Source organism: Phlebotomus papatasi, chromosome 1 (assembly GCF_024763615.1).
Source record: "Phlebotomus papatasi isolate M1 chromosome 1, Ppap_2.1, whole genome shotgun sequence".
Taxonomy (NCBI): Eukaryota; Metazoa; Arthropoda; class Insecta; order Diptera; family Psychodidae; genus Phlebotomus; species Phlebotomus papatasi.
The window spans coordinates 96,769,410-96,784,836 of NC_077222.1; the positions used below are offsets into that span (position 1 = coordinate 96,769,410).

General features: G+C 32.7%; 1 protein-coding gene across 1 annotated transcript in view; it reads left to right on the forward strand.

Annotated features, from left to right (window-relative positions):
- The window catches only part of LOC129809923 (carcinine transporter), a 28,680-nt gene that overhangs the window by 7,099 nt on the left and 6,154 nt on the right, over nt 1–15,427 (forward strand). The window contains exons 3-5 of the mRNA XM_055860070.1: nt 2,911–3,035; nt 9,963–10,125; nt 10,812–10,988. Coding sequence (XP_055716045.1) covers nt 2,911–3,035; nt 9,963–10,125; nt 10,812–10,988 — 465 coding nt within the window. The remainder of the gene's footprint in view (nt 1–2,910; nt 3,036–9,962; nt 10,126–10,811; nt 10,989–15,427) is intronic.

Consider the following 15,427-nt stretch of genomic DNA (forward strand, 5'->3'; position numbering starts at 1 on the left):
TAGAGTCTTCTGCCTAGAGTCCTAGAATTTAAGGTTTCTGCATAGAATGTAACCACCTTTTATACTACTTTAAGTAGACTTACGATAGTCTTATTTGGAGGTCACGATTTGTGAAATGAAATTTGTACACCTTTCCTTATAGGAAAATAGATTAATGAGACAATGTCATATACTACTCAATAAATTTTAATATCTTGATGAAATTGCCAATAGGTATACCCTGTCACACAGGTGTCCCTTCGACCCTACTTTCAATATTTCTGTATTTGTTTTTGACTCCCATTTGATTCGTATGGTAGGCCCCCTTTGTACCCCTTTTGGTACAAAGGGGGCAAATGCGGCAGCCATCGCACAAAGAGCTTTTTCATAACTAAAACAGGCAAAAGCACGGTACCTTCGGATGACTCAAGCTTCGTACAACTTATTTTTTTCTTACTGTAATGGATTAGACTTAGATACATAATTCTATTCAGCAAACTTGAGGCATACGACTAGGTATTGAGATATAATATTATAATGGATAAAATTTATTAAATAAATATTGAAGAAATCAATTGTTCGAAACTTGGATCTTCCGAAGATAGCGCACATCCCCTATCCTGTAGGACCGGCTTCAGACCTAAGGTTTAACCCAGTTGTCGATGATTTCGGCATTCAAAATAGCAACCAATTTTATTGTCTTTTAAAAATTTAATGGATCACTTGCCCATATTGTCCAATCTTAAGTGATAATTTTCCAAAAAATCTCGATTGATAAGAAATTAGAGAAGTTAAACTACATGCCTAAGCCTTAGGTCTGAAGCCCTTATAGGATGTTAAACAAATGGTCATATGACAACTTTGTGATCTTATAGCCAACTCGCTTAATTTTACTTTAATGATCGGTTAACACAATATCACTGATTTTTTAACATTTTCTGAAATATTTATGTCTTTTGGATGTCCAGATCATTCAGCGCCACTTTTGTTGCTTTGGTTAAACGAAAGCCAATTCCTAATCATCCTTATTAACGGGGAAGAGTCTGGATAATACTGAGATTCCCTTCTTGCGTGTCAAGCATACTACGTGTGAATAGTGTTTAGTAAAAAACGAACTTCAGAATTTTTCATTTTAACCCTTTAAGGACGAAACACTTTGCGGACCGAAAATCAACAATAAAAATTAAACCGATTAACAAAATTTGTGAAACGTCTTACATCTAACTTTGAAAAGTCCAACAGAGTCTGATTCGGTGTATTTCCTGTCTCAATGAACGCAGAGGCAGCCAAAATCTTGAAAGCCAAAATCACGAAAGTCAAAATCCCGAACCCTGAAATCCCGAAATTTGAACTTAAATATTTATTATATAGCAAATATTTGGAGATTTCAAAAGTATCATAGATTCCTACAATATTCCAGATTGCGATTGTGAAATAATAAAAAAAAACTTTAGATCAGTGATAAAAATTTTTTTTTGTGGAGGACCAGTGACCAAATCATTCTTAAAAGATTATGTCATCAATTTCGTAGTGTCAGAGTTCATTTTGATATTTAAACTGATCGGGTATGCTTAAAGCGACTAGATTTTATTTTTTCTGCATTTTTTCAATTGCAAACAAAATGATATACATAAAGAAAACTTTATAAATATTATCATACCAGTTACAAAAAAAAAAAAACAGTTGTAAAACTTTTAATACAGAATAATAACAGTTTTAATAATAATCAAAATCCGATTCTTTTCTACTTTTGAAGCGAGAGTCTATCAAGCATATAATGTGGGGTATTTTCACGTATATTTGAACTTAGAAAATAATCTTAATTCTTCAAGTAATTAATTAAAATTAAAGATTTGCTCTACAAAATTTAATTAGATATTGAAAACCAAAAAAAAAATTATAGGGTGAAAGGAACACCTATTGACACTTTGAGTAGTCGTGTCACGGCCTATTGATACCCAATTTTATACCATTTGGAATATGAAACTTGAACACATAACCTTATCACATCAGAAAACGTAGACTAAGGGATAAACGTAATATTATTTATATTTTATTAGATACTTTAAATAAATTTCACGATTTTCACAAAAGTGACAATAGGGGTTCCTTGTCAAAGAGGTGTTCCTTCGACCCTAATATGAAAAATTTATTTTCATGTTACAAAAGGGTTATGAAAAAATTAAATACATGAATATGTCCGGCCTTCTCTTATATATCATATTAATTTTGTTAAATTGATTTTTTTACTGATCATTTAGAATTTCACACAGACATATTTATGTCCCTAATTAAAAGAATTAGAAGAATTGAATTTTTACAAAAATGACTATCATTTAGGAATTTAAGTAATCTAAATCAATTGACCTAATTGTTCATTCGGCTTATTTACATTTTCAGTTTCAATTTCGAAGGTTAATTTCTTAACTTCACAGGCAATCAATTAGATCATTGTGATCATTTTCAAACTCTTGAGCTTAATGACAATCCCAAGTATCTCCTCTTAACCTTTCATTTCTGGAAAAATCTGTACATGTTGCAATAATCTTTGGATGCTTTTAGAGATTAGAGCATTATCGCAGTATCTTGACATGGTTAAATAATTTGAACAATATCAACAGTCGTTATTTACTGCATTTATCTATATTTAATTAAGACTTATTTATAGAAAGATGCACTGTACAGCATGTGATGAAAACGAAATATTTCACTTCTGGCAGTAAAGATTTTCTTTCAAAATTCCCTTGAGCAGGTTTCCTGGTAATTTCCTGGATGAATAACAATTCCATGTGATGTTGGTATCACCCTCAGGTTGTTTTAAGCATCCCATACGCCTGAGGATGAGACCGATGTCGTATTAATTCCCGTAGAATATCAAAATAGAGACTATGTTTGGTGTACAATGTCTAACAAGGATTCCACTCATTCCAGGGAGTACGACAATCGAGGAATGGAGGTGCTGAGCTCATGCAAGATGTACAATGTTACTGGTGCCGATGTCCAAGAAATCTGGACAAATACCACGAAGCCGGAAGAGGTTTTCAATGAGACAATTAGTACGTATATTAGGTGAGATTCTTAACAATCTCACCTACTATAATCCTAACAAAATTTCATGTCGTCCGATCGACCTCAAATTTGGCCAAAATGTGTTTCGCCACTTCCTGATTCCGAATATATATGTGGCTAAGTTACGTTCCCGGCCGGCCGGCCGGCCGGCCGGCCGCTCTTTGGAGCTTAATAGCTCCTAAACTAAAAAAGATATCGACTTGCGGTTTTCGGCAAAGGTTATATATCGGGTGAAAATTGCAACTTGGTGCATAGACCCCCCACCCCCCACCCCTCCTTCCGCCATTTTGAAGACCCCCCTTTTTTTGTTTTCTCAATAGCTCCTCCCCTATGGCATTCAGCGGACTCAAATTTTAGTATGTTATAGCTGGGCCTTAGAGCTTTCCATCAATACCAAACTTAAGGTCCCCCGACCCCCCTGACCCGAGCTATAAGGGTCCAAAAAAAATTTCTTAAAATGGCCATTACTCCGGTTCTAATTGTCAGAATTTAAAAAGTGAGGGCTTTTTGGAAAGCTCTCGTGAAATGCCACTTCCCCTTCTAACATCGCAAGTTCATAAAACCACCGCTAGGGGCGCTTTTTTTAAAAAGAAAATTTTTAAATCTTAAAAGTTAAATAACTCAAAAATTCCATTGTGCATCGGGCTGAAAATTTAGTATGTTGTAGCCGTTGATTATACCTATCAAACAAAAAAAACCTTAAGTCGATCTAAAACCCCTGACCCGAGCTATAAGGGGTCAAAGTTCGAACATTGACCGGCCTCTATCTCCGGTTCTAATTAACATAGCGACCTAAATTTTACCTTTTTGGTTTCGTCTCGATGAGCACTTTCAGATGGAAGTTCAAAAAGTCACCATAGGTGGCGCTGTGATAGCGTCAAAATTCATCGAAATTCAAAGTCACTTTTCTCAAAAACGGCATTGTGCAAGTTAATGAAATTTTAGTATGTTGTAGTCCAGTCTAGGACGTTTCCAAAATGGTGCGTATGCGCGCTGTGGTTTCAATAGAACCGGAGATATGAGGGGTCAAAGTTCACGAAATTCAAAAAATCATATCTCCGGTTCTATGTGACCGATTTTGATGAATGAGGGCTTAAACGAAAGATCTCACCAAATGCTACAACTTTCTAGAATATTTGAACTTCGTGGGACCAACACCAGGGGCGCCACAGTCGAAAAACCAATTTCAATATCACATAACCTCAATTATCTCGACTGTCGCTGAATCGATTTTGATGATTACTTCGACATAATTGTAGAGGACATTTGTCTCTACATTTCGTCCATACATCATTTTCCACTCAGACTACGCTATCACTCCGATTTTGCCGTTTAAGTGTGAAAAAATTGATTTTTCCAATAATAACGCTTTGAAATCACTCAGATGCCAATTTGACTGCCTCTACTCCACCAAGACACTTAAAATAGGGGTTTAAATGGAAAGTCTCGCAAAATACAACAATTCTTTGATATAGTTGAAGTTCAACAAATGACTACTTGGGGCACTCTGGATGAAAAAAACGAGTTCAGAAACAAAAAACCTCGCTTATCTTGGCTTCTGAATAATCGATGAGTTCAAGTTCTACGGCAAAATTATAGAGAACATTCTGGTCTACATTTCACCCATATAACACTTTTCTGTCAGTTCATCCAAATCCTTGATATTTTGGTTTATATACAAAATTTGTATAATTTCACGAATTTGATTCAAGATAACTGAATGGCGTCTCCCAACTTCAGCTCCAAATCGAATTTGCATGCACTCCGAGTTAGCTCACGTTAAGAATCTCACCTACATAAGCCGGTTAGGATTATCTGTCCCTTTGTACACAATTTCCATATTAATTTTCTCACTGTGGCCATTGCTGAAGATTCTGTATATGCTCAAGCAGTTCAAATATCTGCTTGGTTGGGTAACACCCTCAACTCAAGTGCACAAGATACCAAGGGTAATGAGAATACGATTAGAAAATCGATTAGAGCAACATCAATAGAAATTTGCCAGCACTTCCCCATTCAGGCTACTTCTTCAGGCTGTTGCAGAACACAAACACACCATGGCAAATATCCCAAATATCATTAGATTGATGTCCACAGATAATACTCCGGAAGTGCTGACAAGCCCATTGAGGGAGCAATCTCCAGTACTTATCTTAATTTTGCATCAGAATAGTGCAGACCCGATAAAACGATTTATAGTACTTTAAATGCAAACTCTTTTCTTTACCCAAAAACCAAGAAAAAAACTAAAATTAAAATATTAAAATTACCCAAAATCCAATTTGCAAGGACGAACAAATCTAACAAATGTATTCAAAGATCAAATGCTGCAAAAGAATATCCATTTATTCCACAAGAATTTCTCAATGAAAGAGGGAAAGGACACTTTTTCCACTCAAGAACTTGGACGACTTTACCTCCTTCTTATTCTATTTTTCTTCTTTTTCCTTGATATTTGCATGAATTCCATTTAAACATTTTCCGCCGAATGATTTTCGATTCTTTCCTTCAAATGGTGAGGGTTTTGTCGGGATTTCTCCTCTTTGGACAAAAAGGGAGTTTTCCACAAGTCGCCTGAGAGTGAAAAGTGTCCTGTGCACACCTCCCCCTACCATTTGGTTTTTAACAAATGTACATGGGAAGTCTGGAATTTGTAGAGTATTTTACAGCAAATCTGACCTTTTGCCTTTGTCATCACTGCAAACATTTTCTCCTTCTCGCACCATTGCACGTGTAATAAAATGTGGATTTTTGGAATTTTAAAATGAAAATCGGACTGAATCGTGTTGGGGCTTTTCACCCTTTCATCTCACCCCGATAAGCATGAAATACTTAAATATCTGCAATACAAATCTCAAAGAGGGTGTGTACTATCCTCATTTTAGGGTTTGGATTACTTGAAAATTTTCAAATGTTAATTGGATACGTTGCAACGGTCGCAAATAAGGGCCTTATCTTTATATTATGTTCATTACTTACGAATTTAAATATTGGATTGCAATTTAATAAGATTTTGTTATACGTTAAGATGACAATTTAGGACAGAATCACATTTACAATAAAATGCTCGCCGTAGCCTCACCGTATTTCGTTAACTTACGCATTTTCATTGCAATTCTTACGCAAATTTTCCATTACGATATTACCTTATCTCATACTCGGTGGAACTAGGTGAAAATAATATAAGAAAATTGAAAAAATAAAACGAAAATTCCATAAACGGTGAGCAAAAAAAACTGCAAGAGAAATTAATAGTACAATTTTTTTGGTCATCGTTTATCGAATTTTCGTTTTCTTATATTATTTTCATATAGTGCCACCGAGTATGAGATAAGGTAATACGGTAATCGAGAATTTGCGTAAGAATTGCAATGAAAATGCGTAAATTAACGAAATACGGTGAGCATTTTACTGTCAATGTGATTCTGCCCTTAAACGAAATGAAGGAAATGCTTTAATTATCGTTTTTCCTCAGAACAAATATAAAATCAAAAAATTTTCATTAGACGGGTCATAATATACAGAAAATCATGTTTAATTAAAAGATAAGTCGATATATTTTATCATATGGTTTTGGGATTACAATAAATGAATGGAAAAAGGTCTAATAATAAGTATTTTACGAAAAATATGGTGCTACTTTAATACAAAAAAAAGGAATAGGTTTTTAGCGCTTTTCTGTTCACAAGTGCTTCTGTATTATCGACTTTTCTTTATGTTGATTCCTGTCTAGACTGTTATCAAAGAGTCGTGACAGGAACCAATACAAAGAAAAGTCGATAGTGCAGACGCACTTGTGAACAGAAAAGCGCTAAAAAACATATTCATTTTTTATTGAAGTAGCACATTATGTATGATAATACATTTGATACATTTAGTGCATATAGATATTGCACTGTCTCTCTCTGTCGATGATATTTTAGAGAATTACACTTATCGTCGAGAAGAAAATACTAGTAATTTGTACAAAAATAAATAGGACAAAAAACAAACGAGCAGTAAAAATTCAAAATGCGCAGTAAAATATCTAATTATGGTCAGTAAAAAACTTAAATCTTTACAAAAAGAGTTTAATTTATATATTTAACATTTAAAATTGTTCCAGATAGAATGAAAAGACCTTTATTTCCCTTTGCCAAAATTTGGACGATAATATCAATGTTTCAAATTTTTTTGTTACTTCTCAATTTTAACTTTTTACTGCTCATTTATACAATGCCAATAAATAGTAGGGTAGGGTGGAGCAGTTTACCTACCATGTTCAAATTAACTATGTTCGATTAATTTCTCTTGGGTACTGACTATGTGAAAATATAAAGAACATTTGCTAAATAAATACCTAGTTTTAGTCTTAAAAATGGTTATTTTCGTAAGTAATTCATGCGTGAAACTACCGCACCCTCCCCTACCTAGTTTATTTGATTCATTCTAAAATTGAATCGAGTGCTCAACATGTTCGGAAATGTTTTGCTTTGATATTTCTTAGGATAAACATTTCGCAAATTCATATTTTCTTATTTTCTCGCCTTTTTAAAACTTATCCAATTTTTTATTTTGGATTCAGTTGGTTTTTCACTAAACAAATTTAATCAAAACTCTAGGAAATTGCTGCCTTTTCTAGAAGTTGTTTTAAATTGAAATTAATTAAAATCTGTGATCGAATTAAAGAGAAGAAAATTTTAGTAAAATGTTAAATGTTACAGAAGAAGAAATGCATACAAACGGGCCGCAATTATCAGAAACAGAATTCCCAGAGCTGACATTCTGAGTGAGAAACAAACTTCGGCGTATCTAAAAAATAATTGTTTTATGACTTTTTTCTCAATTATTAAGAATCCAAAGATTTGTTAATACCAATTTTAATACTAGGTTAATTTTATTGGATCGTGTTCATAAGATTTGGTAACTTAAAAATAAAAAAAAATTCTAAGAAATCATATTTTATTTATTTTTTAATAAATAAACGCTCTTGTCTTTAACACTAAACTGGATTATCAATTAAAAGTTCAATTCTACGACAATAAGATAGAAAAATAATTAAGATGAATGTTTTTAGTGTTAAAATATTGATTTCTAATTTCAATAATTTTTTTTGAAGTATTTCCAAAATTCTTAAAATAATTTCAAGGTTTAACCCTTTAGCGACGAGAAGGACCAACAATTGGGGGTAATTAAAAATAATTTTTTGACTTGTTAAAGTAAAAAAAAAATTAGGTGACCGTAACCTTTTTTGGGTGACGGGACACCCAATTTCCTTAAATGTTAAAAAGGGCTTCATAATTTGACTTAGTAAATAAAAAGAAAATATTTTCAATGTACCGAAGATTTCAAAGCCAGAAATAAAACATTATTTTTTCATTTTGATAATATTATATTCAAAGATTAATTTTATTGAAGATCTTAAGCATAAAAAGAACAATATTTTTAAAAACTATTTTTAAAAATCTTTATTCAAAAATTTATCTTTTGGGAATTATTTTTTAGAGACCCTTGAGAAGTTTATTAATTTTCAAAAAAAAATAAAATAAAATAAAATAAATAAATAAATTTAATTTTTTAGCAAAGTTTTGTACAAAAATTACAATTTTTAACTGCTCGAACTCCAAGAGAAAGCAGTTTTAATTTGAATTATATTTTACCCTGTACATTAAATTAGTTGTCACTTGAAGAAAGTTGTAAAATTTCAAATCTGTCCATTGATTTTTTAAAAATTAAGACAACTTATTAAAAAAAGAACTCTTTAACAGTATAATAATGTCATATGACAAATTTAAATTTTTTCAAGTAGAAAATTCATATGAACTAAACAAATATCGGATTCATATCAGTCACTAAGAACTTCATAGAGTCCTTTCAAATGACCATTCAATGCTCACTAGCCTTTTATGGTTTTCTGATCCCGATTTCGTCATATGACATTGTCATATTGTTACAGAATTCCTCTACTGGGTATGATTTCTGAAATGGATGAGTTTTTCAAGAAGAAAATCACGGATTTTATATCGCCCTAAGTGAGTATTTCCTAAAGCTTTCACATGTTAGCTTTCGCGAAACTTTTTGAGCTTTTTTTCTCACGTGGAATCACCATCTCAGAATTCATACCCTGGGTGAACCTAATTGCAGAAATTATTCTAGTTTTCTACAAGATAGATAGTGTTTCTAGTCGAGTCGCTTTTTTTCAGATTAGATCTTAAGGAAGAACTCTTTATTTAATTTCCTTTTTTTCTTTTTTTCTTCTTCACTCTTTTTATTTATTTCTCTCGTCCGTTTTTTTTTCATTTTTCATCACAATTGCAAGATGGATAAAGGAATGTGCCCATGCTTGATACCATTGGAAGCTTCATAATGACTAAATTTTCTATGTTTCACAAACAATGGGAAAAGTGACCAGTTTTTAAAATATATTGCGGTGTCACGTTTATTGAGAAACATAGGAAAAAAATAGTCATTACGAAGCTTCCAATTGTATCAAGCATGGGCACTTCCCCTAAGCCTTATCTTTGTAATTAAACAAGTTATCAGAATTATAACTATTATTAAGAAGTTGTGCAACTAAAAAATGATTTTTTTTCTTTTTCTAAATTCTTGCAAATTCTTGAAATAAGGCCTCTTTATGAACCATCGAGCTTGATTCCTAACACCACGAAACGTGACTAAATCATTCAGGTCTTAAAGCTCCTGATTTTCAATGGGAAACCTAATGGAAGGTTATAAAATTTCAGTGGAAATGACTCAAATTGCAAGGGCCTTAACCCTTGGAAAAACGAGAGCTACTTAAAGCGAAATCTTCAGCATTGACCACAGACGAAGACTCTGTCCCAAATTCCTTTCCTGAGGGTGTTTTAAGGATTAAAGGGAGAATGAGAGTAAAAAAAAGGCATAAGAATTTGTAATTTACTGAACTTTATTTATAGGCTGTGGCCATGGTTACACCTACGATAAGCAGTGGTATGAGCGGACAGCGGTGACACAACAGGATTGGGTATGCGACAAGGATCTTTATGTCACAAATACATTTGTGTTCAATCGTGTTGGAGAAGTTTTTGGGACGTTTATCTTTGGTCAACTCGGAGACACGTAAGCCAATTTCAATTTTGTTGTGCTGTTGACAATTTATAGCACTTTCCTCGTCTTTTGCCACCCCATTGCCAACATCCATTGCCTCCATACACCAGAGAGATCCTCCTTGTCAGTTCTCTCCATGTGCTCCTTGAAGCTATCTCTCCCTCAAATGGAATTGCCAAAGTGGAAGTATGCGACCATGTAAAGTGGCACACAAATATCCGGATCGGTGGTACAAACGACAAAGTATGTACACAAATGAAAGCTATACATCCTGGAAAGGGGTTACGAGAGGAATGAGAAAGAGAAGAGGATTGTTGGAATCGGATTGATTTTCCAAAGTCGCTACTTTATTGAATGTTTGCATGTCAAATGAAAATGGAAAAGCCGCACAATTCCATTTCATTTTATTACAAATTTACGAGATATTTCCCAAGAAATTTAACCCCAGAGCACCCCAATCCCATGACAAAAATCATCCTCTACTCAAACAGTTATATCTCTCTGGCATTAACACTTACCCTGAGTGGATTTCTTGAAATAAATTCAAATTATAAAAAAAGACCGTACGAGAGCCTCAATCATAATGTCAACCGTTGAATGCGTGACTTGTTCATATTTTCCTTTCCAAATTACCCCATTCGAGGATTTTCCGGAATACATTAACAATGAACGTGATTTCTTTTTCCTTTTTTTTATAGAATTGGACGACGAATAATCTACTACATAAGTGTCATACTCACTATTTCTGGCCGAATGCTGTCCATTTTCACCTCATCGTCCTTCGTTATGTTCTCAATAGCTTCAGTTTTGGGCAGCTGTGCAGCAAATTCTGCCTTCCAGTCACCTCTAATTATCGCCATGGAGATGTCCAATGAGTTAGTATGACACAATTTCATTAAATAAAGCTAACAAAAAGGGATTTGGACGGATATATTTAATGTGGAAATAAACTCAACAATATTGCCAATTTAGGAATATCAATATTAAAATTACAATTATATAGCTTATGAATTTTAGCACGAGATTTCACCATAAATTGCATGCTGTGATTAATATAAAATTGTTAGTTAAATTTTATTTGTTATTTTTTAATTTAGCTTTTTGAAAATTAAATAGAAATTGGAAATGGAAAATTTAAAAATCAATGAGATAAATTAATTCGCGTATAAATAAATGAGAAATAGAGCTTTGCGGAGTGCTCAAACATTGATCAGATTAGTTTTGTGTACGTTATTAGGCGTTTCATACTAGAGACTTAATTAGTTAACTTTTTAAGAACTAGGAACTCCGGTGTCCCAAAACAAAAAAGTTATACGGCCTAGTTATAAGGTTTTACTCTGTAAGAAGTTAGAAAAAGTGATTTTTTCTGACCCCTAATTTTTACCATATCGTCCTTAAAGGGCTATTGATGAATGGGACACCGATGTCCCAAAAATAAAAGTTAAAAAAATAAAAGTCGAATTATTAAGACAAAATAAGTTTCTAGTCGAAACGTTGCTTTTGTTTTTCGGACACCGATACTACTCGTCCTTAAAGATTTAATACAGTTTCCTAAAGTCTTGAAATCTCAAAATTTAAACAATTTTACTCCTTTTATTCTAATGGATCATTTGCCTTTAAGACTTAATTCCAAATCAAAATTTTCCAAAGAGGCGTTCCTAAAAAAATTAAAGAATGTAATCCATATAATTAAAACTTTAGTCTGAATTAAAAAAAAAGTTCTAGCTTTAAAAAATGCCCCAACTCGTGATTTTGCAATTAAAATTGTTGGTTAAATAACTGATTTGATGAAAAAAGTGCACCGGTTTACAAACAGATTTAAAATGATTCATAATTCACTTCAAATTTTGTTCAAAATCATTTGGAATTGCTTTAAACTAGTCCAAGACCAAGGTTTTTCTATTTGAATTGATAGTTTCGGCACTCGAATGGGAAACGCGCTTTTTTGACTCTATACAGGAATGAGGTCATTTATAACACTTTTATTTGATTTCTTATAATACTCACAATTTCTAGTTGGGAGTCTTAAGCGGTCTTCAGACTAGAGGCTTAGCCCAGTTCCCAAGGGTCTCAAATTCCTAAATGGCGAGTAATTTCATTGTTTTTTGAGAGCCTTATAGGTCATTTATTTTTAATAAATCATATCCCAAATTAAATTTTTCTAAAAATCGTGATTGATAAGAAATTAGAGCAGTTAAACCATTTGACTAAGCCTTAGGTATGAAGCCCGTATTAGACTGAAACCTTTTGAGTTTGGGATAATAAAATTTAATGCGCAAAAATAGCGAAATATTCTTTTAGAAAAATAAAAACTATAAACCATCTTGGCATTCCTGGATTGATTTGAAGGGACCTAGGATCACTTCTTAGTTTTTAATGACACAAATGGATTTTTTCAATTTCAATTCAATTCAATTTATATATTTCTCCTCAATTAATGCTTGGTTGCGTCTGCCGCCGACTTACCACGACCGATCTCATCAGGTAAACGGCAGAAATCCTGAATCATAGATCGTATATGCCAGGATTTATGCAGTTTTACAATTTCAATCAGCTAGTCAAGAGCGCTGTCGTTGCGTAGGGAAAAGGGCAACAGGAGCAAGCATATTGAGGGATTAGTGCCAGCTTGGCCAAAAAAAAAAAGGCACGTGTTGCTGACACTTGGATACATTAACCAATTTTTACCAGTTATTTTGAACTAACGATTTTGCTCTAACTTAAGGGGTTCTACGTGAGTCTTAAGCATATAAAAGCACTGCATTTAAACTACTCCCTTCGTCCCGAAAAAAGTCATACGTTTGCTAGTACATTTTATATGAAAGAATGTACGACTTTTTTGGGAGAGAGGGAATATTTTTTTTAAAATTTCCATTTAAAAATTTATCCTCTATGGGATCGGATATTCGGAATTGGTTCATCTGAAATCCAAAAACCAAATACTTCTTGTTAGCTGATGATTTAAGTCAGTTCTTGAATTAAGGGTTGGAAAAAAATTAAATTTGAATTTTTGGAAGGATTTTATGAAAAAGAATACCATTTCTGTTGTATTATACACCATGTTTCGCCTAGTAGAATAAGTTGTGATCAATTAAACATAAAATCCTTCGTTAAAGGATTCATCGGATTCGTTAATTCATCGGCTAACAGAAAATATTTGTGTTTTCGATTTCAGATCAACCTCCTCTGAAAAATCTTGTAGACGGAAAAATAAGTTTTTGTTTTAAGTCAAGGTCCTAGAGGCTGAACTTTTAAAATCTTTAAATGCAAATTTCAGAAAATATAGTTTAAATGTTGTACTTTCATCCACCTATCAGCTTCTTTTATATATTTTTTTATTGTCCTGAAAAATATATTGAGAAAATATATCATTTCTTTAGTCGTGTTGACCCATGTAACTCCTTTAATAAGAAAATATGCTTTTCCAAACTATTACTCAAAAATTGCTTTTACTCTCTTTGCTGGCTTAAATGCGTCAGAAAAAGGTGAATTGGAGGCAATGAGTCATGTTCATGATTTTTACATCAGTCAATATTTTTGACAAATTTAATCTTTTGCCTTTTACCGCTCGTAACATGGAGTTACCATTTTGATTAAAAAATTTCTGGAGGGAAAATTTTTAAAGATTTTACTTCTTCTTTGAGATTCCTAAAAGGAACAACAGATTGATAGAACTTATGCACAAATATGTAATGTAAAAGCTATTGGTAGTTCTTGTAAGCAATATTTTTTTAAAAGTGTTCAAAAAACCAAAAATTTTTTTTTCAATCTTTTCTAACTTTGGATCTTTAACCCTTTAACTCTTTCGCGTCTTTAGGGTAATGTCATGACTCGGGGAAAAAATTTTTTTTTTGGGTATTTACATTAATTGAAATCTATCTGTTCGTGCACGACATCATAATAGAAGGATGTAAGATTCTTGGCTCATTTTCTCAAGACTCCAGTTAGATTTCAATTAATGTAAATAGCCAAAAAGAAACTTTTTTCCCCGGGTCATATATGACCCTAAAGACGCGAAAGAGTTAAGGACGATTGGAACACCAGTGTCCCATAAAGAAAATAATTTTTCCTGACTACCTAAAGCTATTGTTTTCTTATGTCTGTACATAATTGTGAAGTAGAAGGTTGAAGGAATCTAGAATATTTTTTGCAAGTCTCTAGTTATTTGGTATGTAGTAAATATTTAAGCTCAAAAATGGCGAATTTTTAAATTCTCAAATTCATAATTGATTTTATTTATTTTTTATACTTCCAATTTTTTTAAGCAAACCCTTTTGACAATAAAAACTACAATACTCATACGTAATATTTTTCATTAAAGCGAAAAATATTATTCGTTGGTATTGTCAGAAAAATTACTTATATTTTTGAGCTATTTTTGTCCCTATCGTTAATAGAAGCACAAAATACACCGAATCAGACTTTGTTGGACTTTCCAAGGTTAAATGTAAGACGTATCATTGATTATGTTTCTCAGTTTAATTTTTATTGTTGATTTTCAGTCCGTAAAAAGTATCTCGTCGTTAAAGGGTTAAGGAAACTATGTGGGTTAGCTATGGTAAAAATTTTAAGCCGCCTTTTGTTTCAGCTAGCTGAAAGTCTATTTCGAGAACAAAAAGGCGAGACATTTTAAGATGCTTATTGTGCTGGACATACCTGCGACTTATGCCAAGAGACGGCTTAACGTAATTAGAATCAAAATACTGATTTGACTAAATTTTCATCAGTTTCCCACTAACTAAGCCGTTTCTCGGCTTAAGCTGAGAGATCATAATTAGTCAGAAACTAATGGAAATGTAATCTGATCATTATTTTGATTATAATTACGTTAAACCGTCTTTCGGCTTAAGTCCTAAGTGTGTCTAGGGTATAAGTCTGTGTAGGTCATAAAAGGGGGAGCCTGAATTAAAAGACCAAAGAATATTTGTTTTATTTTATTTTGAGATTTTTTCTCTTAAAAATAAGAAAAATCAAGTTTATTAATATTTCTGGCATATAGAGTGCTTTATTTTTTTTGTAATTTCAAAATTATGGACTGATCAAAAGTTCACTAATTAAAAGTTCATAAGATGGATTAAGTCTGCCCTCTTAATCCATCGTGGATTTAATTTTTATGCATGCAGTCTTCTACTTGAAATGATTCCATTACCATTTTAAATTCTTTATTGAAAATGCACAGTCTAGCTTTAATACAAATTACCCAAAACCATTTTACAGGTATGTTGCATTTAGAGTTTTATGTAGAGGTGTACTATTGTACTCTAAGCCCTGTGTTTGAGCTGAAAATCGGGAGATGAATGAAAATGATCTGCTCAAC